This window comes from Ovis canadensis, chromosome 3 (genome assembly GCF_042477335.2).
Source record: "Ovis canadensis isolate MfBH-ARS-UI-01 breed Bighorn chromosome 3, ARS-UI_OviCan_v2, whole genome shotgun sequence".
NCBI classification, from domain to species: Eukaryota; Metazoa; Chordata; class Mammalia; order Artiodactyla; family Bovidae; genus Ovis; species Ovis canadensis.
This window is the reverse complement of record NC_091247.1, coordinates 1,683,606-1,708,501: the sequence shown is the minus strand read 5'-3', so window position 1 is coordinate 1,708,501 and position 24,896 is coordinate 1,683,606. Positions and strand designations below refer to the sequence as shown.

Below are 24,896 nucleotides of genomic sequence, written 5' to 3'. Positions count from 1 at the left end.
TTGCGGAATTTCACCTTCAGTCTGGGAGCTGGGGGCGGAGGTCCCAACACTGCTTCAGCGTCAGTGGCTGAACCGTCTGTTCAAAGCAGAGGGGATGGCTTGGGTTCTGAAAAGCCCCCTGACTCATCTTCCCTCCACTTTAAAAACTAGCACCGTTGCTCTTCTGGGAAGGGGTCTGAGGGAGGCTTCAGCAGACTTTTGAGGGGGCGGGGTGGATATTTCTGGGCTGGGGGAACCAAACGGAAGGGGCTGCGGCCACCCACCGCAGCCTGTAGGCTCCAGGGAGACCTCTCTGAGGCTTAATGGCGTGGAGGAAGAGAGGCAGTACGCCACGGTGGTCTGGGGCAGCAGGGTCCCTAGCCCTCATCCTCTGCGGCTGTCACCTCCCAAACACGTGTCTCCTTGGCTTCCCTTTTTGCTGGCAGAGGGGTCTCTACGCAGGAGGAGAGAGGGGGGAGGGGTGCTGGCGACCTCCGCCTGATTAATATCCCAGATGTGTGATCTCCAAGCTCCCCCCGAGGACTTCTCGGGAGTCCAGACCTCAGCGTGGGCACGGATGCCCAGCCTGCCATGCGGGAAGGTGGAGAGCGGGTCGTGGGTAGGGGTGGACGCGCCTGCTGCAGTCTTGGGCGCCCCGATCTGGCTGGATTGGAAGTCCAGTCTCCGCCCAGAAGAGGAGCTCTCAACTCCAAGCACGTGAAAAAAGTTAGGCGGGGTGAGATGCAACTTTTTTTAACTCCAAATGCTCGAACTCAGGGCGCCTCCACACTGGTTCTGGGGCTTGGCCAGGGGTGGGCACCCGGGGCGGGAAAAGTAGGGGTCCAGGATCGGCCTCGGGGGGCTCCGTCCGCGCGCGCACGCCGGCAGAGCCGGCGCCGTGCCCGCTCGGGTCCCCGCCCGGCCCGGGCCAGCCCCTTCCTCGCCGCCACTCGCCCGCTGGCCCCACCTCCCCGCCCGCGGCGCCCAGTGGGAAGCGGGGGCCGGCCCGGCCGAGCCCAGCGGCTGCTCTGATTTGCTGCGGGCGCCGGGGAGCCCCGGCCTCCGCGGGTGCCTTCCAGGAGCGAGGGCGGGAGGGGAAGGGGGAAAAGTGCTCGGCGCCCGAGGCGAGGTCGCACTCCTCCTTCGTCCCCGCGGCCGGCGCCGGACCGCACTCGAGCGCAGCGCCCAGGGGAGCGAGTCGCGGGGCGGCGGCGGCGAGGAGGAGGCCAGAAGGAACCGGAGGGGGCGAGGAGGCCGGGGCCAGCGAGCCGAGCGGGGTCCCGGCGCCCCGCGGACCGAGGTCGAGCCCTCCCGGCCGTGGGCGAGAGCGCCAGCCGACCCTCCCGGGGGCCACGGCCACAAAGAGCACGGGCCGGCGGCTGCTCCCATGACTTCCTAAGGCCGTGCCGGCCCCGCTGAGTCCGCTGCCCGGGCCGTGCCCCGCGCCCCGTGCGTCCCCGCGCGCCCGCCCCGCGCCCCGCACCGCGCGCCCCTCCGGCATGGACGTCCACACCCGCTGGAAAGCGCGCAGCCCGCTCCGCCCGGGCGCCCCGCTGCTGTCCCCGCTGCCGCCGCCGCTGCTGCTGCTGCTGCTGCTGCTGTGGGCGCCGCCTCCGAGCCGCGCAGGTAAGGGCGCGGGGCGCCGGGGCTCTGGGGGCCGGGGGCCGGTGGCCACCGGGGCCGGCACGGCTGTCATCCCCGGACGCCCGGCCTCTTCTGCGCCTGCAAGACCTTCCCCGCTTGGCTGTGGAATGCGCGGCCCGAGACTCCGAATGCCGTTAGCTGGGGGCCCCGGAGAGGGGGGCGCGCCGGCACAGCCCTCCCCCGCGCCAAACGGGCCGACCGCCGGGGCTGTCGGGGGACCCGAGGCTGGGGCTCCGCGTAGGATGCGCCGGAGGGGCTGTCCACCAGGCAGGCAGACTTTTGTCCCGAAACTTTCCCTTCTGTGTCCCACATCGCAGGCGCGCAGCACGACTTCCTTTCCTGAAACCCGGGAAGGGTCGCCCCCTAGAGTCACAGCGGGTCAGTTCTGGCCGGGCCTCCCGGGAATAGGGGACGCGAGGGTGGAGGGCGGGGGACGGGAATCCCAGAAACGCAGCCCCCGCCATCTCCCGACTTCTCCTGGGAAGAAGGTTTTCTAGAGTTTGCTGCCCAAAGACGGGATACCAGGCGCACGGCGGGGCGGGGAGATGTTGCCGGGCCTGGGCTGCCAGCGTTTACATGATGCACGGACGGGACTTCTGCCAGAGGTCTGCCCTTAGAAGGAGCCGTCTCCTGCGGGCGGCGACCAGCCGGCCAGCACCCACAGGGCGCCTGCCTGGATGCCTGCCGCCCCCACTGCCTCCCACACACTTTCCTGCCCTCGGTGGTGTTCAAGCATCACTTCTGCGGTTGCCTGTCCCGGGGGGTAGGTCTTCCAACACCTTAGTCCTCAGAGCTCGTGGCCCTCGAAGTCTCCCCTCAGCTGGTGGGAGATGGGCTCCGAGCAGGCTCAGGGTGAGTGCAGGCACAGGCAAGGGACAGTGGCCCAGGGAACAGCTGGACCAGCCCGCTCCCTCCTCCCCCAGAGGAAGCACCGCTTCAGAGCCCTCACTCTGCTCTGCTTTGTAATTTGAAGACACACAGGACGAATCACTCCCACCTTCCACTCACCAATCAAGATACTCTGTCCCTTTTTGCTGGCACGTGAGTGCTGGTGGGCCAGACAGGGCGGACAGGGGTCAGGGTATCCAGCTGGTCAGGGGCTGGGGAAGGCGCGGGGAGCTTGGCCTGGCTCTGGGGGTCTCGGATCTCAGCCCTGGACTGCCATCCGCGTTTCCTGGATCCTGAGCTCAACTCACAGGCTTTGGGTTTCTCCTGGGGTCACTGGAGGTGGGGGACAGCAGCAGCCTCCAAGGAGGTGGTGTGGAGTGGGCTGGGGGATGTGATCAGGGCAGCCGTGTTGGGCATCCATCAGAGACAAAACCATGTAACCCTGCCCTTGCTCCTCTGCTGGGCTTTCCCCCAGGAGCTCAGGTAGGAATCCTTCAGGGGAGTCCACACCCGCACAGCTGGGGCTGGGGAGCACGCAGAGCATTTGTTTGTCTGGGTTTGGAGTGGGCTGTTCGCCGTCTCTGCCCCCTGCCTCCTCTTTCCCGTCCTGACTGAGGCAGGCACGGGGTCAGCGCCTGGGCCGTGGCTGTGGGCTTAGACATTTGGCTCCTGCCAAACAGACGTTGAGGGCCTGCAAAGAAGCCACCTCTCTGGGTGGGTTTCACACACCTCCCTTCCCAGGGTGGGACCCCTTTGGAAGGCATCGTCAGTCCACGGGAGCGGCTGTCCACTGAGATCCAGGGCGGGGGTGGGGGTGCAGCTCGTCTCCTCTCCATTTTGAGATTCACCAGATGTTTCCTGAGCTCTCTCCGAACATGGCTCTCTTTCCTACCTTCTTCTTGGCCAAGTGTGTGAAGGCATGAAAAGTCAGATTGCGTTTGGGGCCGTTTAACATTGTAACGGGCAAAGGAGAGTAAGTGAAATGAAACATGACCCCAATATTTGGAAATTGAGGTCATCTCCTCGGCACGACATTGGTTGACGCCGGTCACGTGGTCGCTTTTGGCAATTATTTGGTTGGAAGAGTTGTCCAAGTTTTGTGGGACTTGACAGTCACCAAATGGTTAAATTTCCTCTGACTCAATCCAGTTGGCTGGAAAGACAGCCTTTTCCATCTTCTCCTCCCCTCCCCCTCCTCCCCATAAAAGAACAGCCAGTGGGAGGGGTTCAGAAGGCAAGCTGGTTCCCCAAGCCTCTCTCTCTTCTGATGCAGGTTTCCATGGTCAGAGGAGTCACTGCCACCCGGCGGTAGCCTCGGGCAGGAGTCCCCTCCCTGGGGTGGGAGCACAGAGGCCCTTCTCCCCAGAGCTGCTCCGGGGCTGTTCCTGGGGTGCCGGCCAGAGCCTGCCCCACGACCCCACCCTTCAGATATTTCTGGACTCTCACCGCGGCCACGCCCTTCGCTGAGCACTGCCCGCCTGCCCGCCCTGCCTTCTGGCTGTCTGGCCCTGTCTCCCATCCCTACCTCCGCCCCGGGTCACAGATAGGGTCGGGTGGCACAAAGGGGTGTGGGGAACAGGCCCCCCCCAACGGCCTCCTGCTCCTCACTTAGTCGCTGAGCCCCCGAGGGTCGAGGATGAGTCAGGCACCCCAAGGCCCCGTCGCTGCGCCCTCACTGGAGCAGGGCGGGGCCCCTGGCCCCTGGGAGACCAGCACTCTCGGACATTTGCAACGAAGTCGCTGGCCCTTGCCTGGTGCACTGTAGGTCTGTGCCCACATCATCGTCCTGGACTCGCACCCTGGCCTGTGGGGCTGTGAGGGCGCTGGTGTTCGGAGAGGCCCAGGGGCTGGGGGCTGAGGCCCCAGACTCTGGGGCTGACTGCTCTCCGTGCCTGGGGAGGCCTGGGGCTCACCGGGGCTGAGGTGGGGCCCCATCTGGCCAGCCGAGTGTTTCGCTGTCTCCCCCCTTTCTCTCCCTCCTCCCCCTTCTGTCTCTTCCTGCCCCCTCCCCGCTCTTTACCCCAAGGCCATCGAGGTCACTGCGGCCTGCAGGAATGCGGCCTCCACTCCCCTTTCACCAGGCCCTTCACTTGCCCGCCCGGGTGAGCTGCTGACTCCTGGAGCCCTTGCCTTGGCTGGGCCTGGCTGTGGGAAAGGCAGAGGTGACGGAGGGCCCACAGGCTGGGGGGAGGCCTGCCCGTGCACGCTGGTCATCACGCTGTTCATTCTCTTGGCCGAGCATCGTTGAAAACAGGGTGGAGGGTGGCCCCCCGTGGGGAGGTCCGGGGCGGCTTCCTGGAGGAGGTGATGCTAACTCGATCTTTCCTTTCTTCTTCCCCTTCCTCTTGTTGCCAAGGGGCCTCCTTAGCAGGTGCCCGCCTCCCCCTCTGGCTGTTGTCTCATCTGTCCTTGCTGGCAGGACCTTCCCAGCCCCACCGCTTCGCTGTTCTCCCGGGGCTGCTCCCCTTGGCTGGAAAGCCCCTCATTAACTCGGTTGGCGGGGTGCCTCCAGGGCTGCCTGCCCTGGGATGCTATGCAGCAGGAGTGGCCGCTGTGAGAAGCGGGGGGGTCTCAGAAGGGACAGGAGGGCAGCTGGGCCGTCCCTAACCCGCTCTGGGCCCCACACCGAGGCCAGCTGAGGGGTGCCGCCTGGCCTGGCCTGGCGGTCTTGGGCCCTGGTTGGGGACAGTCCTTGGCTGTCAGGTCAGTGAGCCCAGGGCTGCGGGGAGGGTTCCTCTGCCTCTAAGGGGTCGTCTGGGCGGGGGCCAGCCCTGTGCCTCAGCTTTCTCCTCTGGGAAACGGGGGGACACGGCTTCCTTGCTCTGAGAGTAGCTGTGTAGACGGATCCGGGTGATCCCTGAAGTGTGGAGTGTGGGGGCACCTTCTCTAATGGCCGAGGGTCTTTTGTGGCTGCAGTTTGGGGTGGAGATTTTGCAGGAGGAGGAAGCACAGTGTTGACCCTGCTCTCTTTAGCTGTGAGCATCCAGTGGGAGGCTCTGGGCCCGGTGAGGCCCCGGGGGCTCTGCCGTCCTCAAGTGGCTTGGCCCAGGCCCTCCCGCACCCTCCTCAGCCCCCCATGTGCTCGGGGGGGGGGGTACATTTCCCGTGTCTGTCACCTCATAGGGTGGCGGTGAAGGTCGCCCTGGGCCACATATGTGACAGGGCTTCACAAGCCCAGCAGAGGGCTGTGCACGTGTGTGCGCGCGTGTATTTGTGTGTGCACATGTGTGCGTGTGGTGTGTTTGTGTGTGCACGTGTGTGCGCGTGTATTTGTGCGTGCGCGTGTATTTGTGCGTGCACGTGTGTGCGTGTGGTGTGTTTGGATGCGTGTGTCTGCGTGTGTGCAACGTGTGTTGGTGGGTGTCTACACGGACACAGCTGTGCCTGCCCGCATCCACGCACAGGTCCCTGCGTGTTCACAGTCTGCCCAGGCAGGGCCTGGTGTGTTTGAGGCTCCCACGGCCAGGCCACGTCTCTCCTCGCTGCGCCCCGTCCCTGCTGGGGAGACGGGAGGCGACCGGTGCCACGGCGCCCGCCGGGCAGCTACGGGGCTGCGGGTCCGGCCCAGGACAAGCGGGTCCAGCTGGGTCTGATAATCCGAGGAGTCTTCTTTCTGCTCACAGGAGGGCGATGTTAGATTATAGCTTCTGCTTTTCTCTCTGTTTATTTCTCCCCTGTAATCGACCCATCTGGCCAGCACTTGGCCAAATATGCCTTAAGCTTTCTGGCCCGGCTCCTGGGGATACGTAGGTCCTGCAGGCAGAGCCTGTTTCGGCCCTTCTTGTGGGCAGAGCTGCCCTGCCACACCCGCGGCGTGGAGGCCTGGTATGCGTGATGCCTTGGGGTGGGCGGCCTGCAGCTGGGTCAGCATCCTGCCCGCCCCCACCAGGTTCCCATCTGTAGGAAAGGGTGATGACTGTGGCTCCTGTGGGATTTTTTTTAAGTAAGATTTTATTTATTTTTGGCTGTGCTGGCCTTCACCGCTGCCCGGGCTGTCTCTAGTTGCGCAGAGCGGGGGCTGGTCTCTACTGCGGGCACAGGCTCCTCTTTGCGGTGGCGTCTCTCGGGCACCATGGGCTCTTGGCGCCCAGGCTCAGTGGTTGTGGCGTGTGGGCGCCGTTGCTCCAGGGCACGTGGGATCCTCGCAGAGCAGGGATCGAACCTGTGTTCTTCGCCGCTGAGCCACCGGGGAAGCCGGTCCGCAGGATTCCTGACGGGGTCAGCACGTGATGTATCCCCAGCACCGCTGTAACTGTTCCGGCCGCTCTGGGCCTCCGGGTGGCAGGGGCAGCGGGTCTGGGACGAGTTCCCGGCGCTGCTCGTGGCCGGCCTTTCGAGGCACTCCCTCCGTCTTGTGAATGAGAAGCAGTTCTCACTCAGAGAGCCCCACTCTCCCATGAGTTCATGGCTAACTCCCCATGAGTTCATTCGGCCTGGAGATGGCGGAGGTTGTGGGCGGTCCGTGTCCAGCACGCCGCTCCTCAGGCCACCCCACTTTACTGGCGGGGACTGGGGCCCAGTGGTGGGAACGGACCTGCCCACGTCCCACTTCAAGGACTCTGGCTCCTGAGACGGGACCATGGGTGACGGCTGATGGTCTGCCAGGGCGTCTGGAAGGGGGGCGGGCCTTGCTAACTTAGACGCTGTCCATGCATCCCCACGGCCCAAGCAGCTGGAGCCAAGTTCATGGAAGGAGCAGACGGACGGACGAGTGCTCCACTGGGTGCGTGGGGATTCGTGGGGGGGGGGGGCGGGGGGTCGCTCTGTCTTATACCTGTCTTACTGTCTGAGCCGTCATCCCGTCAGCTTCGACTAACTCTAATTTTTCTGGCAGATTCCCAACCTACATCATAACCCACAGTTGGAGTAAATGTCTCCACTCTTGGGTGACTCAGGCCTAAGAAATGGAACCACAATTTGACCCAGTTTGTTCATGTTTCATTACACAGAGCCCCAGGGGCCGATTTCTTGTGACGTCTCTGTACGTGAAATGGGGGGGGGGGGGTGGATTCTTTTGTTTTCTGTTTCCTAAGCCTGTATTCTTTCAGGGGAAATTCAGTCTTCTGTCCTGTTTTTTCCTGCCAGCACCTTGGCAACAGGGACTTTATTAGCCTCTTTAGTTTTTTAAAAAATAAATGTACAAAATGACATCAAAATGTGTGTATGTAACTGGAGTGATTTAACTGTAAAAACTGTTGCATTAAAGCAAGAGATTAAAAGCAACTGTCTTCCGCTCTGCCTGCGGGGTAACCAGAGGGCGGGGCGAGGCCCTTTCTGTGTCAATGCAGAGGGGCGCAGGAGAGGCTGGTCCTGCGTGGAAAACTCGGGCGGGACAGTGGCTCTGCCTGAAGCGTTTGCAGACCTCAAATGCGAGTCAGACCGGTGCCGGGCACCGGGAGCAGGCGCACAGGTGAGTGGGAGGTGAACACCTCAGCCCTGCAGGAGCTTCCGGTACAGTGAGGGATTCAGACCTGCGAACAAGCTGTAGTGTCCAGTGAAGTGCAAAGTGGGAGGTAGTGAAACATCCTCCAGCTAGTAAAATGATGCCACCAGCCAATCAGAGGGAGGCACCCGCCAGCCCCTGGGCCACTGGCCAATCAGAGGGCGGTACCTGACAGCCCCTGGGGCGCTGGCCAATCAGAGGGAGGCACCCGCCAGCCTGGGCCACTGGCCAATCAGAGGGCGGTACCTGACAGCCCCTAAGTCAGCAGACAATCAGGGGAAGTTACCTGCCAATGGGCCACTGGCCAATCAGAGGGTGGTCCCAGACAGCCTGTGGGGCTCTGGCCAATCAGAGGCCAGCTTGCTTTGCCAGGGCCTATGGCTTTTGGAGCCCCACCCTCCTGTGAGTTTGAATGGAGGTGTCCCTCGGAAGGGCTTTCTCCTTTGGTTCAGTGGCAAGGAACCCGCCTGCAACGCAGGAGCCATAGAAAACATGCGTTCAGTCCCTGGGTCTGGAGGAGGGCATGGCAACCCACTCTAGTGTTCTTGTCTGGAAAATCCCATGGACAGAGGAGCCTGGTGGGCTGCAGTTCATGGGGTCGGAAGAGCTGGGCATGACTGAAGCAGCTTGGCAGGCACACGGTTAGCAGCAGGGTCCGTGTGCTTCCGAAAGAGGCCTGTGGCCTTCAACTGTGAGCAGCGTCTGCACCTCAGCCTCAACTCTTCCTTCATTTTTGATGCGTGAAACTAGGAGCGCGTGTAGTCTCGTCTTGCTCCTTGTTAAGGTCGTCTTTAGGGCAGCAGAAGCCGTGCGCCCGTAGAACGGGGGCCCTGGCCCATGGCGGGCAGCTAGGGGACCCTGTTATGTGGCAGGTGAGGGGAAAGCTGTCTGGGGACTGGGGCCCGAGCCCTGCCCAAGCAGAGGAAGAAAGATGGGCCTGTCCATCACCAACTCCAGGAGTTTACTCAGACTCATGTCCTTTGAGTCAGTGATGCCATCCAACTGTCTCATCCTCTGTCATCCCCTTCTCCTCCTGCTTTCAATCTTTCCCAGCATCAGGGTCTTTTCAAATGAGTCAGTTGTTTGCATCAGGTGGCCAAAGTATTGGAGCTTCAGCTTCAACATCAGTCCTTCCAATGAGCACCCAGGAGTGACTCCTTGAGGATGGACTGGTTTGCTCTCCTTGCAGCCCAAGGGACTCTCAAGAGTCTTCTCCAACACCACAGTTCAAAAGCATCGATTCTTCTGTGTTCTGCTTTCTTTATAGTCCAGCTCTCAATGTTATTTAAGTTCATGGTTTAGATCGGAAAGCACAGCTTGGGCAACAGCTACGTGTCAGTGGACCCTGGCACCTTGAGGAACATCCAGGGGTCCTCTGTGGTGGGCCCGGCGCTCGGGACGGGCTGGGGTGAGGCTGTGAGGCTCACACCTGGGCAGGGGACATAGGAGAGCAGCCAGTGTTCAGGACCTCCTCCCTCATCTGAGACAGAGGCCTGCAGGTGTCAGCGCAGATGCTAGGGGCGCGTCAGGGGGCGCTGCAAGGTGGGAGAGAGGAAGAGACAAGTCCTCCTTGCCTTGCGTGCCCTCCCCGCTTTCTAGGAGCAGTGCTGTTTCGCTTTCTTCCCTGCCAGAGGGTGAGCGCTCCTTTCTAAGAGAAGACTCATTCTGCAGGAAAGGAGATCAGGGTGACTGGGAGGTGGAGGAAGTCAGCCTAAGGAGGAAGGGTTTATTGGGGCTTGGCTCTAGGAGTGTTGTTGTTATGGTTGAGTTTTTCAGGGACAGATCAAACAGCGCAACAGACCCTCAGGTCCTCGTGGATTTGATGAGGGTCAGCCCAAGGCCGCTCTCACGTGGTCCAGCCCCCCTCCCACTCCCCCAGCACCCTGTCCCCCCCCCCCAGCACTCGCGCCCCACTCCCCTCCACCAGTCTGCTCTGAGGCCCGTCCCTGATGTCAGGTCTCATGCGGCTGTTCCTCTGTGTTTACTGCACATCAAGCGTGTGCACTGCCGTCTCAGGAGGGGAGGGACACCAAGAAGGAGCTCAGCCAGGTCCAGTGAGAAGGAGAGTGGGCCATTGCCAGCCTCAGGATCTCAGTGCCCTGGTGAGCTGAGAGGGCAGGGCCCTTGCCTCCTACCTGTCCCCGTGTGTCTGGGCTCGGCACAGATGCTGAGGCACCTAGAAATACTTCTCTGAGCCTCAGTCCCCCCATCTCTGAAATGGGTATAAACTAATGATACCTGTCCCAGAGGTCTGATGGGAGGACTAAAGGCTCTTGTCATTTGTGTTGCCATGTGTTAAAGCCCCGACATCTGTATTTGGAGCCCCCAGATTGTCCCAGTGGAGGGCTGGGCCCCAAACTCAGCTTTGCTGGCATTTTTTTAGAGGGTGGAGTCCTCTAGGTCTGGGGCCCTGGCCTGGGGTTGCCTGGGAACAAGAGAGTCTGGTGAGCAGATCCGGTTTCCTATCAGGAGGGCTTTGATGGGGACCCTGTGAGACCAGAGCTTCAGCCACTGCAGGCCCTGCCTCTCAGATCTGGGATCCAAGGGTCTGGGGTGGAGCTGGGGCCTGCCCCTAGAGATCTGATGCCAATGACTAGCTGAGGGCACTTTGGGAAACACTGGGCGTACTGGACGGGAGGTCTGGACCTTCTTCCGACCCCCCTCCCCCACACCGTGTGGGGCCAGCCTCCACGGCCAGCTCCCAGTCAGTCATTCCTGCGACTTTCAGAAGGAGAATTAGGGGATGAGGCCGGAAAGCAGCGATGCTTCCGCGCACAGAGACTGGGACCCTGGCTTTGGAGGCCAAGAGCAGGGTTTGGACTCCCAGCCGTGTGACCTCTAATGCCTTACTTAACCTCCTGGTCCAGCGTGGCTCATCTCCACACCTGAAGATGAAAGGTGGAAGGTGACCTGCGTGTGGATGTGGGGCCCTGGTCGGGGTGTCCTGCATCACCCCTTCAGTGCAGGAGAGCAGACGCTAGAACCACGCTGGGAACAGTGACCGCCACTGTTCCCTACGCCACGCAGGCAGCCACTGCGGTTCGACATTAGTGACTGTTATTCTGTGTCACTGTTGCTCTTTTGTGTTGTTATCATGTCTGGCGGAGCAGGGGGGCAGTAGCTTGTATAAAGTTTCTATAAGGTGCTGGCAAGTAGGAATAGAGCAGTCACTTCAGGTTTGGCCTACAGCTGGGCCTCAGAGGAGGCCGAACAGTCAGCGCAAAGGACCCAGCTAGAGCCCGAGGGGGCGAGTCCGCAAGGGGTAGGGGGTGCATTCTGCAGCTATACTTGGGGGGAGGGGGCACCATGGAATCTTCCTCCTCATTTAATGTGGGAGCTGTTTCCGGCTTGCTTTTTCACCCCAGGAGTGTGGGGCCCTGATAGTGGGCAGGCCCAGCCCCCAGGAAGGAGTTGGATGTTTTACTGGGAGGGCTCACGGAGTCAGTGGTCTGTCTGGCCTCCCGCCTTCAGGCTTAGAAGACAAGGTGGTCTCCAGGGTCACAGGCTGCTGAGAGCAGAGGGGCAGGGGGACCAGACCCCACTGTGCGGCCATCACCCGCTGGTAGGCTCTGCCTGGTGTCCTGAGGCTGGGGGAATCGAGTGGTCTCAGAGCTCCACCATCCGGGGAGGGCGTCTGAGCCTCACAGGATTGTTCTGAGACTCCGGGGCTGGAGGGGAGCTCAGGTCTCCTGTCTCGGGGTCCTCTGTCCAGGGCGGATGTGATGACCATTGTTTGCCAGTCACCCCCGTCGGGGATCTCACACCGTCAGGGACCTCACCCCGTGCGGGCAGACAGCACCTGGAGGGAACTTGCCGGAACCCGGCCTCCAGAGACCCAGGGTTTCAACCTTGATATCCCCAAACTTGGGGCTTCTGAACGTCTTCAAGCTTCCTGTTTGCAGAACTGAAGGAAAGCTGCTGCCAGTGGGAACGCTCTGTCTTCTTCCCTTTTCACGCCCTGGTGTCCCCGGCTGGGAGGGCGCCTGTCGTCCTCCCACACCCTGCATCGCCTGCCTCGGGGCCTCTGCATGGATAGGCTCCCACCTTCCCTTCCTGGACAGGGTCTGTCTGATTACGAACAGCTGCCTGGCCGTGAGCAGGATTTGCAAACACTGGGGAGGGCTGTTGTCGAGGGCTGGACGGCATGGGGTGGGGGGTTTCTGCTCTCGGCCTCCCCCCCCCCCCCCCCCGCTCTCTCTCTACCTTACTCTAAGGGCTTTCATACATTGTTTTATCCTGACGACATCTTTTCTAGGCAAGAGGTAGCCCCATTTTACAGGCAAGGAAACTGAGGCTCCCAGAAGCCCCACAGCTAGTGAGTGGCAGAGCCTTTAAAATAGCATTTGCATTGTGGAAACTGAATTTCACCCAGCCTCCTGGGGACAGGGCCTTCCAAGAGCAGACATCACTGTGAGGTGGGGTTTCAGCCCCATCTTTTTCCCTGGGGCCTTCATCCCGGCACAGAGGGGTGGGGCGGCTGCTGAAAGCTGGTGGCCGCCCCCAACCTGTCCTCCGGGCCCCAGGCTGGAGGTGGGCGCCTGTGCAGTCAGGAGGAAGCGGTGCATGTTCAGCTGCCCTTCCAAAGCCCCCTGAGTCCCAGGCCCCTCCGGACCCTCCTCCCGCTGCTCGAGTCAGGTGAAGCTGGGGCAGCTCAGCCTTTAGCTGTGTCTGTGTTTGGGGATGAGCTGTCCTGGCTGAGTCATTTTTTCCGTTTTAGCGGGAAGGAAGCAGCGGTAGGGGAGGATTGTAGCCAGGTGGGTCCTGCCTGTTTGACATCGGTTCACACACGACCGGAGAGACACTCGGGGCTCGTGCCAGGGAGCCAAACGTTGCCAGCGACGAGGGTGGGGCGTGCGCCAGGCCCCTCCCACTCTGAGGGCCAGGTGCAGGCCGAGCAGCCCCTCAGATGTTTTCAGAGTAAAGCTGGGGCAGCCGAGCCACCACCTCTTCCGGGTCAGAGAAGCTGGGCCGGGGAAGAGTCCACATCTTTAAACTATCAGCATTTCAAAAAAGAAAAATAAAAAACCCTGAGAGAGAAGCAGTGCCCAGGGGCCTGGTTTCTAAGCCCGCCCTTTGTCGCAGGAGGTCAGTGGGCTTGCCGAGGGCCAGGCGCAAGAGCTCTGCTCCTGCTTTTCCCTGAGGGTGGGTCCTGAGTCCTAGAGTTGTCAGAGTCCTCCAGGAAGTTTGCTGCTTGGGTGGCCCACCTACCCCACTGACCGGGCCAGGCAGATGCCACTGGGAAAAGCTAGGCAGTTGCAGCTCCTTTGAAACCAAGGGAACAGCGCATATCCCGCACGTGTGGTCCCGGGCATTTCCAGCTGGAGGTCCGGTTGGTGGGCAGCAGTCACGGCGGACAGTGGGTGGATGAAGCCCGAATCTGCTGTCACAGAGCCCAAGCCTCACGTTTCAGGCCCAGGTCAAGGCGCGCTTACCTCGAGGCCGAAGGAGGCATGCAGCCCGGCTCTAGCTGCCAGAAACCCCGGGCATGGCCGGGGGGCTAGGACTGCCGTGGTTCTGAGCTGTGACCTGCAAAACGTCCTTTCTTCATGTGTGAAATAGAGCTGAGGGTGTCTTCCTCTTAGCTCTGGGTGAGACTTTAGGAGGTGCAGTTTGGATCTCCACACACACAGGGTCTCTCTGGACCTGTCACTTCCCACCGTGCCTGCAGCATGCGAGGAGGTGTCAAGGAAGAGCTGTGGGCTGGAGCCAGAGGTGCCCCTGGTGAATGTGGAGGGCATTGGCTGACACTTAGAACCGCTCTCTGGAACAGGATGGGCAGACTTGAGGGGCTCAGTAATGAATCCACCTGCTAGGGCAGGAGATGTAGGTTCAGTCCCTTGGAAAGATCCCCTGGAGAAGGAAATGGCAACCCAGTTCGGTATCCTAACCTGGAAAATCCCACGGACAGAAGAGCGTGGGGTCGCAAAAAAGTCAGACACGACTTAGCGACTAAACCACAGAACTTACTGACGCCAACAGGGATGAATGACTTTCTGTCCTCGTAAAGGTGTGGGGCCTGAGCTGCTCTGGGAGAGGTTGGGGGCCCCTCACTATCTGGGGGAGGCGGGTATTCTGGCTTGATGCCCCTGCAGAGGCCAGAGGAGAGAAGAGGACGAGGATCTGCCAGGGTCCCTCTGGAGTCTGGTCTGGCGGTCGTGGACGAGCAGCCCAGGGGGTGTGCCAGATGGAGTCCGAGGCTCAGGGCTGTGCGGATGGTCCACGCTGGCGTTGCTTTCACCTCCACAGAGCAGTCGAAACCCCCCAGACAGACCTCCCAGGGGATCCCCAAGCCCATGACCCGTTTGCAGACGGTGTGTGCGTATGTGTGCACACGTGTGTGCATGTGTGTATACATGCGAACATGTGTGTACATGTGTGTGCGTGTGTGCACGCGTGTGCATGCGTGTGCATGCGTGTGTGCACACATGCGGCACATGCACCCTAGCAGGTGTGAGTGAGCATCGTCCCTGGGGTGTCTCTCGCCCGGTGGGCACGCATCCTCTGCTTGCCCACACTCATGATCTCTCACTCCACCCAGCAAGCCCGAGAGGTCCGCTCTGTGAGGGTCGGTCCAGGTGTCTCTGCCAAGGAGACAGACCTGGGGCTTGAGCGTGGCCTCCTCCTCCCCGCAGGGACGCAACCCCTCCGACGTCTCTCTCCTTCCCCCGCTGCCACCCTGCTTCTTATCTACAGTCTCTCCGGATGGATCCTCCCAGACCCTTTCACCCCAGGCTCCTTCCACTCCAGGATCAGTCCTCTTACCCTTTAAATCACGTCCAGAAACTGTCAGCTGTGGTTGAAAGTCCTTACATTCCACCGGCTTCTGTCTGCCCTGCTTCTCTTCCGAGTCCTTGCCTTGACTTGCTTCCGCCTCCCGGGACTCCTGGGCAGGTGAGAGATCACTCTTGTGGCCCCAGGAGGCCTCCTGGTGCCCCCCCCATACCCCCGCCACCCCAGCGAGCACAGATGTTGGCATCGAGCCCCGTGTGCTCTAAGCCGCCCTCCCCGGGTGGCTGCTCTTGCCGAGCTTGGCCTGCCTCTCCGTTTCCACGACCTGCCCTTCTGTGCAGAATGTAAACCGCACCCCCACCCCCAAAGCACCGGGCTCCAGGCACGTGCCTTTCCCATAAACTCTGATGCCTGGTCAATATCCTCTGAAGAGGGTTGGGCTGGCCTCTCTACTGACTCACTGGAGCGCCGTCTGCTGTGGTGCCTGCGGCAGTGGAAGCGCCCGTGAACCGCTGCCCGCGCGGAAGGCCCTGCCGTGCGCCGCGCGCCCTGCCGTCCGGGCTTGTCTGCGCCCGCGCCGCACGTTGCTCTCGACGACTCGCGGCTCGCACGTTGCGGCGCGGACTCTTCCTTCCGCTCTGACTGCGCCGGGGCAGCGGCGGGGCAGCGGCGGCGGGTGCTGTCACCTCGCCCGGGCCAGGCGGGCAGGTCCGGGCGACGCTGGCTGCCCCCGCTCCCCAGGCGCGAGGGGCGGGCAAGGCTGGCCGGGGGCTTCCGGGGCTCAGGTCTCCCGCCTGAGCCCTTGCGGCCCTGGGCCCGCGTCCTGTCCCCGGCCTTGCGGGGAGGGGGCTGAGGGCTGCCGGCCTAGGGGCGCGGGGGACGGCTGGCGAGGCGCGCTCGCTGGGCTGGGGCCCCGAGCCCCGCGGTGTTAATCCCGTCTGCTGCTGCCCGAGGGGACGTAGCCTCAGGACCGTGTGGCCGTGGGCCCCCCTGAGGCGTGAGGCGGGAAACGCTCTAGAAGCGCAGCTTCTGAATGGAACCTGCCCGATGTCTTCTCGGCGCTGCGGGCGGCGTGCAGGGCTTCGCCGGGGGTGGGTGAAGAGACCGCCTTCCTAAACGCAGTTCCCCGTCTACGGAGCACCGACTGTCTGCCGCTTCTGTGCTGGGGCCGTCGGGGGCAGCCCCGTGGGAAGGGCTCGCCTGGCCCTGGGGGGCGGTGCGGGGTGGGCGGGGGCTGACCTAACACGAGCTGGCCCCGAGGCCTTGGAGGGTCCTGGAGTCGGGACCTGGCTTCCCCGTCCACAAGGGCCCCTTCCCTGGTGCTGCCCGGCTCGCTGTGACACCTCGCGGGAGAATGAGCTGCGCCCTTGGAGTGCGGGACCCCGCAGGTCAGAGGGCAGGAAGAGCCTGCGGGGACGGCCTGGGGGAGCCGGGGCCCCGACTGCCCGGCTGGGTCCCCCTCCCTGGGGGTTGTCCCCGCTTCTCTTCCCTCTTTGGTTTTTCTTGCAGACACATTTTCCAGGTAAAGAAGATGCATGTTCGTTGTAGGCATTTTGGAAAATAAGAAAAAATATAAAGAAGAAAGTAAAAATCCCCCATAACCCCCAGACTGGAACCCCACTGAGTCTGAGCACAAAGGGAAAGGAACGGAAGGAGGCTGCTCACTGTGCTGATCTGGAAATTCTGGGGCACAGGCAGTCCCGGCCCCGGGCCTTGTCCCCTGCCACACCCGCTCCTTAAGAGGAAGGCCGCGCCCAGCGCAGCTGGTTCGGGCTTTTTCATTTCCCTTGATCGGGAGGGCATGCTGTTTACACCCGTGATCGCCCTGGTTTTCCCGAAGAGTCTCCCGTGTTGGACGTAGGGTCTTGCCCCAGATCTCTGGTGTTGACTCGGGTTTTCCCTAGCTCTTCCCTCCTTGGGCGCTCATCCCTCCCCTCTGGGACCCACCTGGGGGAGAGGGGGTCCCGGGGGTCTGGGTGAGCAGCAGGACTCCCCTCTGTGTGGGACAAGAAGGGGGTGTGTAGCCATTGCTCTGCCGTTTTTAAGGCCTGGCAGCCGCGGAAATTTAGACTTTGATAAAGGTAACATTTCATGTTGGCTGGGAAAGGAAGGCTTAGTCATTGGACTGGGCTGGGATAAAGAGCAAGCCTCTGGGAAGAAGAACTTGAACCTGACTCGGTCTCACACCAAAATGCATTCCAGATGGCCCAATGATGTGACCTCGAAAAGTGAAAGCCTAAAGCTACGAGAAGAAAATACGGGATTCTGAGGCTCGTGATCTTGGATGAGAAGGCCTCTCTCAGCAGGACATAAATCCTAGAAGTTATAAGTTGACTCCATAAAAAGCCAACATTTTCTTTCTGGTCAACTCCCCCCGCCCCAAACAACCCATCACTGTGAGAAAACAACATGAAAATATGCATATCAGAGAAAAAGGATTGATACTCTAACAGTCAAAGAACTCCTACACGCCAATAGAAAGGACCAGGAAACAAACCAAACCAAACCAAAAATTAACAGTAATAATGGACAAAAGATATGATTGCTTCTTGAAAAGAAAATACCGGTAGCTCTTGAGCCTGTGGGGAGGTGTTTGACTTTACTCACAGGAAGGGGATGCAGGTGAAGGCCGGGGAGACCCAGCCTCTCACCCGGCCAGGCGGATGAAGAACGCTTGCTGCGAGCAGGCGCTGCTGGCTCCGGTGAGGGAGCGGGTGCCCACGGGCTGTCCTTCTAGGAAAGGCTTTTGCGATATTTGTGCTAAGTCTCTTCAGTCGTGCCCGACTCTTTGCGGCCCCGTGGACTGTAGGCCACCAGGCTCCTCTGTCCATGGTCCAGGCAAGAATATGGGCGTGGGCTGCTATGCCCTCCTCCAGGGAGTCTTCCTGACCCAGGGATCGAACCACGTTTCATTATGCAGGCGGGCTCCTTACCACTGGGGCCACGTGGGAAGCCCTTTGCAGGATCTGTTGGAATTCTAAATGCATGGCTATTGGACCTGGAGGCTCTGCTTCTCGGAACGTCTCCTGTGGATACAGGCGGACGTGCGTGCAGACATGTCTGTGGCCTGCGTGCTGTCTGCAGGTGAGGGCTGGGACAACCAGACGCCCGCTGGGAGAGCTGCTGGAGCCACCAGTAAGCCCCTGAGCGGCTCCCGGGGAGGGTCCCTGAGCAGCTGCAGGAGTGGGGTCTCCGTGTCTTTGTACTTCCTGAAATGGCTCAGTCTCCAGCATTTGGAAGGAAAGAAAGCTCCTCTTAGAATGAATCCATCTCTAGCGAGAACCCACAGAAAGCCACACTCGCGTATTCGTAGACGACAAGGAAGGAGGCACTAACGGGGGGACCCGTGGTTTTCTCTGGAAGGGACAGCTGGGTGCACAGACGTGCAGTTCTCTCTGGCATCGTTTGAACTGGCTGAATGTGTTGCTCAGACATGTGGGCTGGTTGGAAGGTGGGCAGGTGTGTAGGGAATAGAGACTCGGGATGGAAGGCTGGGCTGGCTGTCCTGGGAGCTTCGTGCCTTCTTGCTGGCAGGCACACGCTTTCGGCTGGAATGACTCTGTCAATTATAAAAGCCGATGGTCCAAAAAAGAAGAAGAAAAGAAACAAGACCTGTAGACCAGTGCAGAAGGGAACCGACCACATTGATCGCGTGTCATTCAACGACCGTGGGCAAGCGCGGGAGAGCCGTGGGCGTGACCGCTGTTCTGTGCTGAGTGGCTGGGTAGCACGCGTGCCCCGTGACCTCCGACCCCATGAGCACCATCCTGGCTCCGTGACCACTCGTGACCCTGTATCACGGCCTCGTGCTGCCTCACCTGCTGTCATGAGGCTCGTTTCTTTCCACGGTTCCGAGTCACAGGGTCCTTCCAGTCTCCCTCGCCGGCTGAGAGGCGCCTTGCCGCCCAGAAAGCCAGCTCAGAGGAGAGACTCGAGGGTCCCACACCTGGAGGACCTCAGGTGTGGACAGTCAGGGAGGGGGCTTTGTGGGGTCACGGGACAGTGGAGACTTCTTTCCCTGAGGTCCCTGCTGGGATGAGGACTTTCCCGGCTTCAGTCACTGTTATTCCTACCAGACTGCTGCTCTGTCCTGTTGGAGCAGAGCTGGGGGCTGGAGAGGGGGGAGGAGCTGAGACCGCTTTGTCCACCTGTTCATCTGACGGAGTTATGGGTGTGCCAGGTGAATTGGGTTGATCATGACCCCCATGCTGGAAACTAAAGGCTGGACAGGCTCCCTGCCCTCAACTCCCACATCCTGGTGGGATTCTACAGCCTTAGAGTGGAGATGAGTCTGTTTGGTTGAATCATGTGAAATTACCATTTTATGGGCCAAAATAATCAGAGGGTCACCTCACTTAGTTCAGTCTCATTCGGTAAGAGTAGGCAGTGAGAAGAACCACCCATCCAGCAGGGAGGCTGGGGAAGTCCTTCCCAGAGGCAGCAGTGCCTGAGCTGAGGTCTGCACGGTGAAGGGGAGTCACCAGGCGTGGAGGGCAGGTGAACAGGATTCCAGATGCAGGGAACTGAATGTGCAGAGACCTGGACACTGTGTGGCCTTGGGCTCCGAATGCAGGGTTTAGCTTGGCTAGAGCGTGTTGTGAGTGAGATGGTGGCGGAGGCTAGCGCTTTATCAGAGAGGAGACTTTGGGTACCAAAATTCAGTTTAAACTCATGAGGGTCTTTATCCACCATCCATCATCCATCCATCCATCCAATAAAATACGCATATCACATTGGACTTCACCTCTGGCCCAGAAGGGAGAGTGAGGCTACCGAGGTGGGCAGGCTGTCAAGTAAAGGGATGGTATCGAAAATCTCTGAGAAGCTAATCAACTGAGTCTTTAAGACGATGACCTCCCCTCCTTTGTTCACTCTCTCGTTCTCCATGTATCCTTTTAACCATTTTACAAAGTCACGTCTCACCCATCCTTCCTTTCTGCCTTCTCTCCATCAGTCATCTACCCTTCCGTCCCTTCCCTCTGTCCATCCATCCAACCAACCATCCATCCAACCAAGCATCCATCCACACCTCCACCCACCCACCCATCTGTGATCTAGTCTTTAAGCCCACCCACTGACCCAGCTCATAGTCTGCTTACCCACCCGCCAGTTCACCCATTCTTCCATCACAGATACGGGCTGCCCCCTCCACCAAGCCGTTTTTCCTGTTTGCATCAGGGTGTGTAAGACCACCCCAGGCTCCCACCTTCTACCCAGGCCTCCTTGAGAGCCAGGAATGGCTGATTCGCTTCAGCTTCTGCAGTGCCTACGAAGTACCTGGCACGCTGAAGTCTTCCTAAAGTTTGTTGGCCTGGACTGACTGAGAGACGGGATGAATAGAGTTGCAGCAGCAGGAGGCAGGGTAACAGGGAGATGCTGGCCGCTTTTTGGGCTTTTAAGAGAGAGGGGAAGCCTGTGACTCTGGAGTAGCTGGTGATGGGGAGGCCCACTGGGGCTCTTGGCAGAGGTGGGGCATGGAAGCCTGCCAGTTGGCAGTAACATGCATAAGATGAACCCCATCTTGTGAGCCGGGAAGTGGAGAGTCCACATTTCAGGATATTTAGTTATTGATTCAGAGATTCTACTAATTCTCCAAGGACCGTTGTTAACTTTTGTTGACTGTAAAAATAAAGCGCACTTATTAGAACAAATTTGGGAAATACGAAAATACAAAAATTCCTTTTTCTTTCCTTCTGTCTTTGGGCTGCTAGAATAAAACACCGCAGCCTGGGTGGCTTACAGAGAGAAGAGATTTATTTCTCATCTTTCTAGAGGATGGGGAGTCCAAGATCAAGGTGCGGCCGGGTGGGGGAGGACCCTCTTCCGGTTCCCGGCCGCTGTGGTCTCGCTGCATCCTCACGCGGTGCTGGGGTGAGAGCTCTCCGCAGCCATCGTCTTTGCGGGGCAGGATTTCACCCTGTGGATTCTGGTGGGGACACAGACCTTCCTCGCATTTCCCCTCTTCCTGGCTGAGCGTGTGTAGAAACTGCTGTGTGCCTTTCTTGTGGACACTTCCTGTGTCCTGCATTACAAACTCTTTGTAAGTATCTTCACGGCTGCTGGACCTCCATCAGAGGCTTGTGTGGACCTCGCTTAACTGTTCCTCTCATGTTGGGTTTGACTTATTTCCAGTCGTCTGTGTTATAAATAACACTTGGATGAACATCTTTTGGTGAATCCTCTCTGCCTCTATTTCCTTAGGGTGGATTCCTAGACAGTGACTCACGGTGGCCAAGCCCTGAAGCGTTGTAAAGCCCTTTTGCTGCAGAATCGCACTCCAGCTGACGGTGGGCCTTCCCTGCCCCAGCTACTGTGCCCTGGGCAGTGGTGCTGAGCCGAGGTGCACCTCATGTGTGAGAACTGGGGTTGCCCACTCTGCCCGAAGCCAGGCACTCCCCACCTTCCTGCTCTTGGGAGGCAGCAGGGAACTGCCACTTAATGCTTCGGACCTGGGGTGACCATTGCTGAGCCTTTGATTCGTCCCAGGTCACCTGGGCCTTCAGGACACTGCAGTTCCTCGTCTGGAGGATGGAGTGGCTCTTCCTACCCCACGGGGTCACTGGCTGAAGTTGGATCGCTAATAACAGTTATAATGCACGTGTGTCCCTAGCTTTAGACATTTCCACTCGTGTAGTCAGAAGAACTAGAGCACCTTCTAGAGCCGAAGACAGCCGGTGGATGCTGGTTGCCTCTGCTTCTCCCCCCTCCATTTCCTGGGCCAGCTGCACTTTGGCCGAATGCTTGCCGTGGCTGGTTGGGTGGACACTGATATCAGGGTCCAGCTTGGTAGGACCTTCTCCAGCCAGGGAGGTCACACGGACCGAACGTGCTCGGCGTCTATGCTGGAGGACCAGGGGACAGGGCTGGGAGAGGCTCACGTCTGGGGGTGCTATAGAGGTGGGTGTGAGAGCGGGCTGCCCTGGGCTGGAGCGGGGCGGGCGTGTGGGTGAAAGGGCAGGGGCCCGCTCTTGCCCATGGGGCTCTGGTAGAAATGGCCCTGCACACTGTCGGCCTCCACCTGCTTCTGGAGGGCGGCCAGAGCTTTCTGAACCAGAGGCCGTGACCCTGGGAGGGCCCGCAGCTGTCCACCCCAGGGAGAGGGGACCCTGAAGCTTGACATCATCACCTTGCTGAGTGTGGCACTCGGAAAACTCAGCCAGAATGGGTGATGTGGACTTGGGGGTGATGACTGGAAGTCAGTTCTGGGCTTGCCACCCATAGGGACTTCTGCCCGGGTGCTGATGGGGTCCACGTAAAATCCTGTGTTCACTTTGTGGCCACGTGGCTGGTTCGGGTCCTGGTTAGAGTGGTGTGCGGGTTTTCCTGGCCCCAGTGGTTGAAGGACGCCTGCTGGTCCGAGGGGAAGCAATGGGGCACGCCGCTGCGAAGGCCAGAGCGACCCAGCGCGATGTTCTCTCCCTTGAATCACGTAATTGAGTGAAGTCATCTCAATGCCAAATGCGTAGAACCACCTAGACACCAGGATGATTCCGAGGCCTGGGCTCTGAAAGCAGCTGCACTTGGGACTGTGTGAAGGCGCTGATGGTCCAGACAGTGGCTTTAATTTGGAACAGGAAATATTCCTTTAACTTCATCTGTGACCTTGTTTGCTGTGTGACATTTAATGGGTGTTAAAACCATCTTGTGTTTCTAAAGCTGTCTTCTCTAATGAGAATTTCAGGGTAAATCCCAGCTGATGCCCGTGTTAGAGAAACGAAGGAGTCAGCAGACACACTTGCCTGTGTCCACGTCAGTACAAAAGGGCAGGGTTGAGCGGGGCCCTGTGCGGACTCCTGGGCGGGGGGTGACCCACCTCAAATGTCAGACTCGGGAGGTGTAGACCTTCCAGAGACGTGCAATTGCGGTCTTCTCTTATAAAGATCAGCTAAATGTTGCCCACTATCAAAGCAGAGACCGAAAGATCCGTGAATATCTTGTGTTTTTAGGTAGGTGTGGAGAGGAAAGTTATTTAATTGTATAATGCCATTTCCTGCTGGACACGAATTGGCATTTGTTATGCCATGAATTTGTTATAAAAGCAATACGCATCCATCATAGAAGTTTTAACATAAAAATCCATCACAGCCTTGCACTTGTTTAAGCCATGGTGCTGGTGATGCTGATTCTGTGATGATTTCTGTTAAGTGCAGCCAAATAAATTAGTCACTGGACATTCTGATGTATTTATTTTCCAGTATTTTTTCTAGCCTGCTTTTATAAAACTGGGATTACATACTCCTTTGTAATAGTTTTAAGTGAAAAATACGATGAGTAAATCTCTGTGAATGGGGAGTAAAGAGGAACTTCAATCTGATGACGGATATCCGTGTAAAACCCACTATTGAATGCTTTCTCCCTCAAGATCAGGGGAAAAAAGCAAGGTTGCCTTCTCTCACCACACCTATTCAATATTCTATGGCAATCCTAGCCAGCACAGCAAGGAAAGAAAAGGAAATGAAAGGCATATAAAGTGGAAAGAAAAAGTAAAACTAAGGAATTTATACAAAAGCCTCTCGAACTAATAAGTTAGTTTGGTATAGACACAGGAATCCAAATCAATACACCAAAATCAGCCCTGTGTCTAGATGGTAGAAATGAGCAGTTAGAAATAGAATCTTAAACATTCTTTACAGCAGCATCAGAAATATGAAATATTTCGAGATATATCTGATGAAATACAAGAAGATTATAAATCATCACTTAGAGATGTACAAGAAAAGAGGAATTGGATAGATATACCATTCTCATGGGCAAAACACTTATTGTTAAGACACCATTTTCCCCTGTAATTGATTTGGAGTTAGTGCAATGCCGATGAAAACCCCAGCTGGCCTTTTTAAAACGGATGTGGACGAAATGATTCTGCAATTTACATGGAAGACAATCTTGAAAAAGGATAAGGGAGGACTCATGCTATGCGGTTTTAGAAACTTTCATCCATTGTTGGTGGGAACAAAAACTGGGGCAGCCACTTTGGGAACCAGTTTGGAAGGCTTTGATAACGTAAGTCCTACACTTGCCAAAGGACCCAGCAATTCCACTCCTAGATGTTTACCCAAGAGAGATGAAAACACATGTCTGTTCGAAGACACGTATGTGAAGGTTCATACGCCAGGTATCATCCCAAACTGCAAATAACCCAAGTGTCCACCCACTGGTAGATGGATGGACGCATTGGGCCACAGCCGTCCAGCGGAATACCGCTGAGCAGTGAGAGAAATGGGTACTTGAAGCTGTGAGGGAGCAAAGGCGCCATGTCACGCCAAAGAGGCAGACGCAGAGGACGGTGCAGGACGCGACCCTGCTCACATGCCGTTCGAGAGAAGGCAAAACTGCAGGAACAGGAAGGAAAACGGTGGTTGCTGGAGACCAGCGGGGAGAAGAAAGGTGCAAGTTTCGACGAACGTTCGGTCCTATAGTGGCCGAGGGTACAGGACATTTCCAGCACCGCAGAAAGTGGCCCGTGCCCCTCTCCCCTCCCCGGCCACGCGTGCATCTCACTTACGTGTCTGTTAGCCTCTCCCCCTCTCTATTGCTCGCTGTTGTGTGGTTACCTATTCCTACATAACAGCCACCCCACACCTCATGTCTATAGACGAAAGCAATCTTTCGCTTTGCAATCTTAGTTTGCTCGTGGGTCTGTACCCGGGCGCGGCCTGGCAGGGAGGGTTTGTCCGCTCCCGTGACATCAGGTTGATGTCTCGGCTGGGGCTGGAGGGCCCGTTTCTAAGGTGATTTTCCTGCACGGCTGGCAAGTTGGTCCTGGTTGTTGGCTGGGAGCTTGGCTGGGGCTGTGGGCCAGGGGTGTGGGCTTCTTTTCCCACGGGACCTTCTGAGAAGCTGTTTGGGCTTCCTCACAGCGTGGTGTCTGGTTCTAAAGAAGAGGATGCCAGACACAGGACGGAGAGACTTCCAGTTTATTAAGCCTGGATCTGTATGCCAGCACGGGTCACTTTCACCATGTTCTTTGGGTCCTGTAGTCATGGAGCTCACCTTGATTAAAGGAAGGGGGCATGGATACCACCCCTTCATGGACGCTTGTGCTAAAGAATCTGCTGCCATACCTAAAGCTTATGTCTGTCCTGTTGTTCTATTGTTAATAAAATGCTGTGCCTGTCAGGTGGATGTGTTCTGAAGCTCCAACATGTTTCATGTCTTGATGGCACGGGTCACCACTGTTGTCATCACAACGGTGTCTGTCTTGGTCTTTAAC

The 24,896-nt window shown here is 58.7% G+C and overlaps 1 protein-coding gene across 3 annotated transcripts in view; it reads left to right on the top strand.

Annotated features, from left to right (window-relative positions):
• The first annotated feature begins 1,036 nt into the window (after nt 1-1,036).
• The window catches only part of COL5A1 (collagen type V alpha 1 chain), a 139,719-nt gene continuing 115,859 nt past the window's right edge, over nt 1,037-24,896 (top strand). For all 3 annotated transcript variants that reach the window (XR_011255039.1, XM_069579805.1, XM_069579804.1), the window contains exon 1: nt 1,037-1,605. Coding sequence is in view for 2 of the 3 variants with exons in the window: in XM_069579805.1 (XP_069435906.1) it covers nt 1,479-1,605 (127 nt within the window). In the remaining variant the exon portion in view is untranslated. The remainder of the gene's footprint in view (nt 1,606-24,896) is intronic.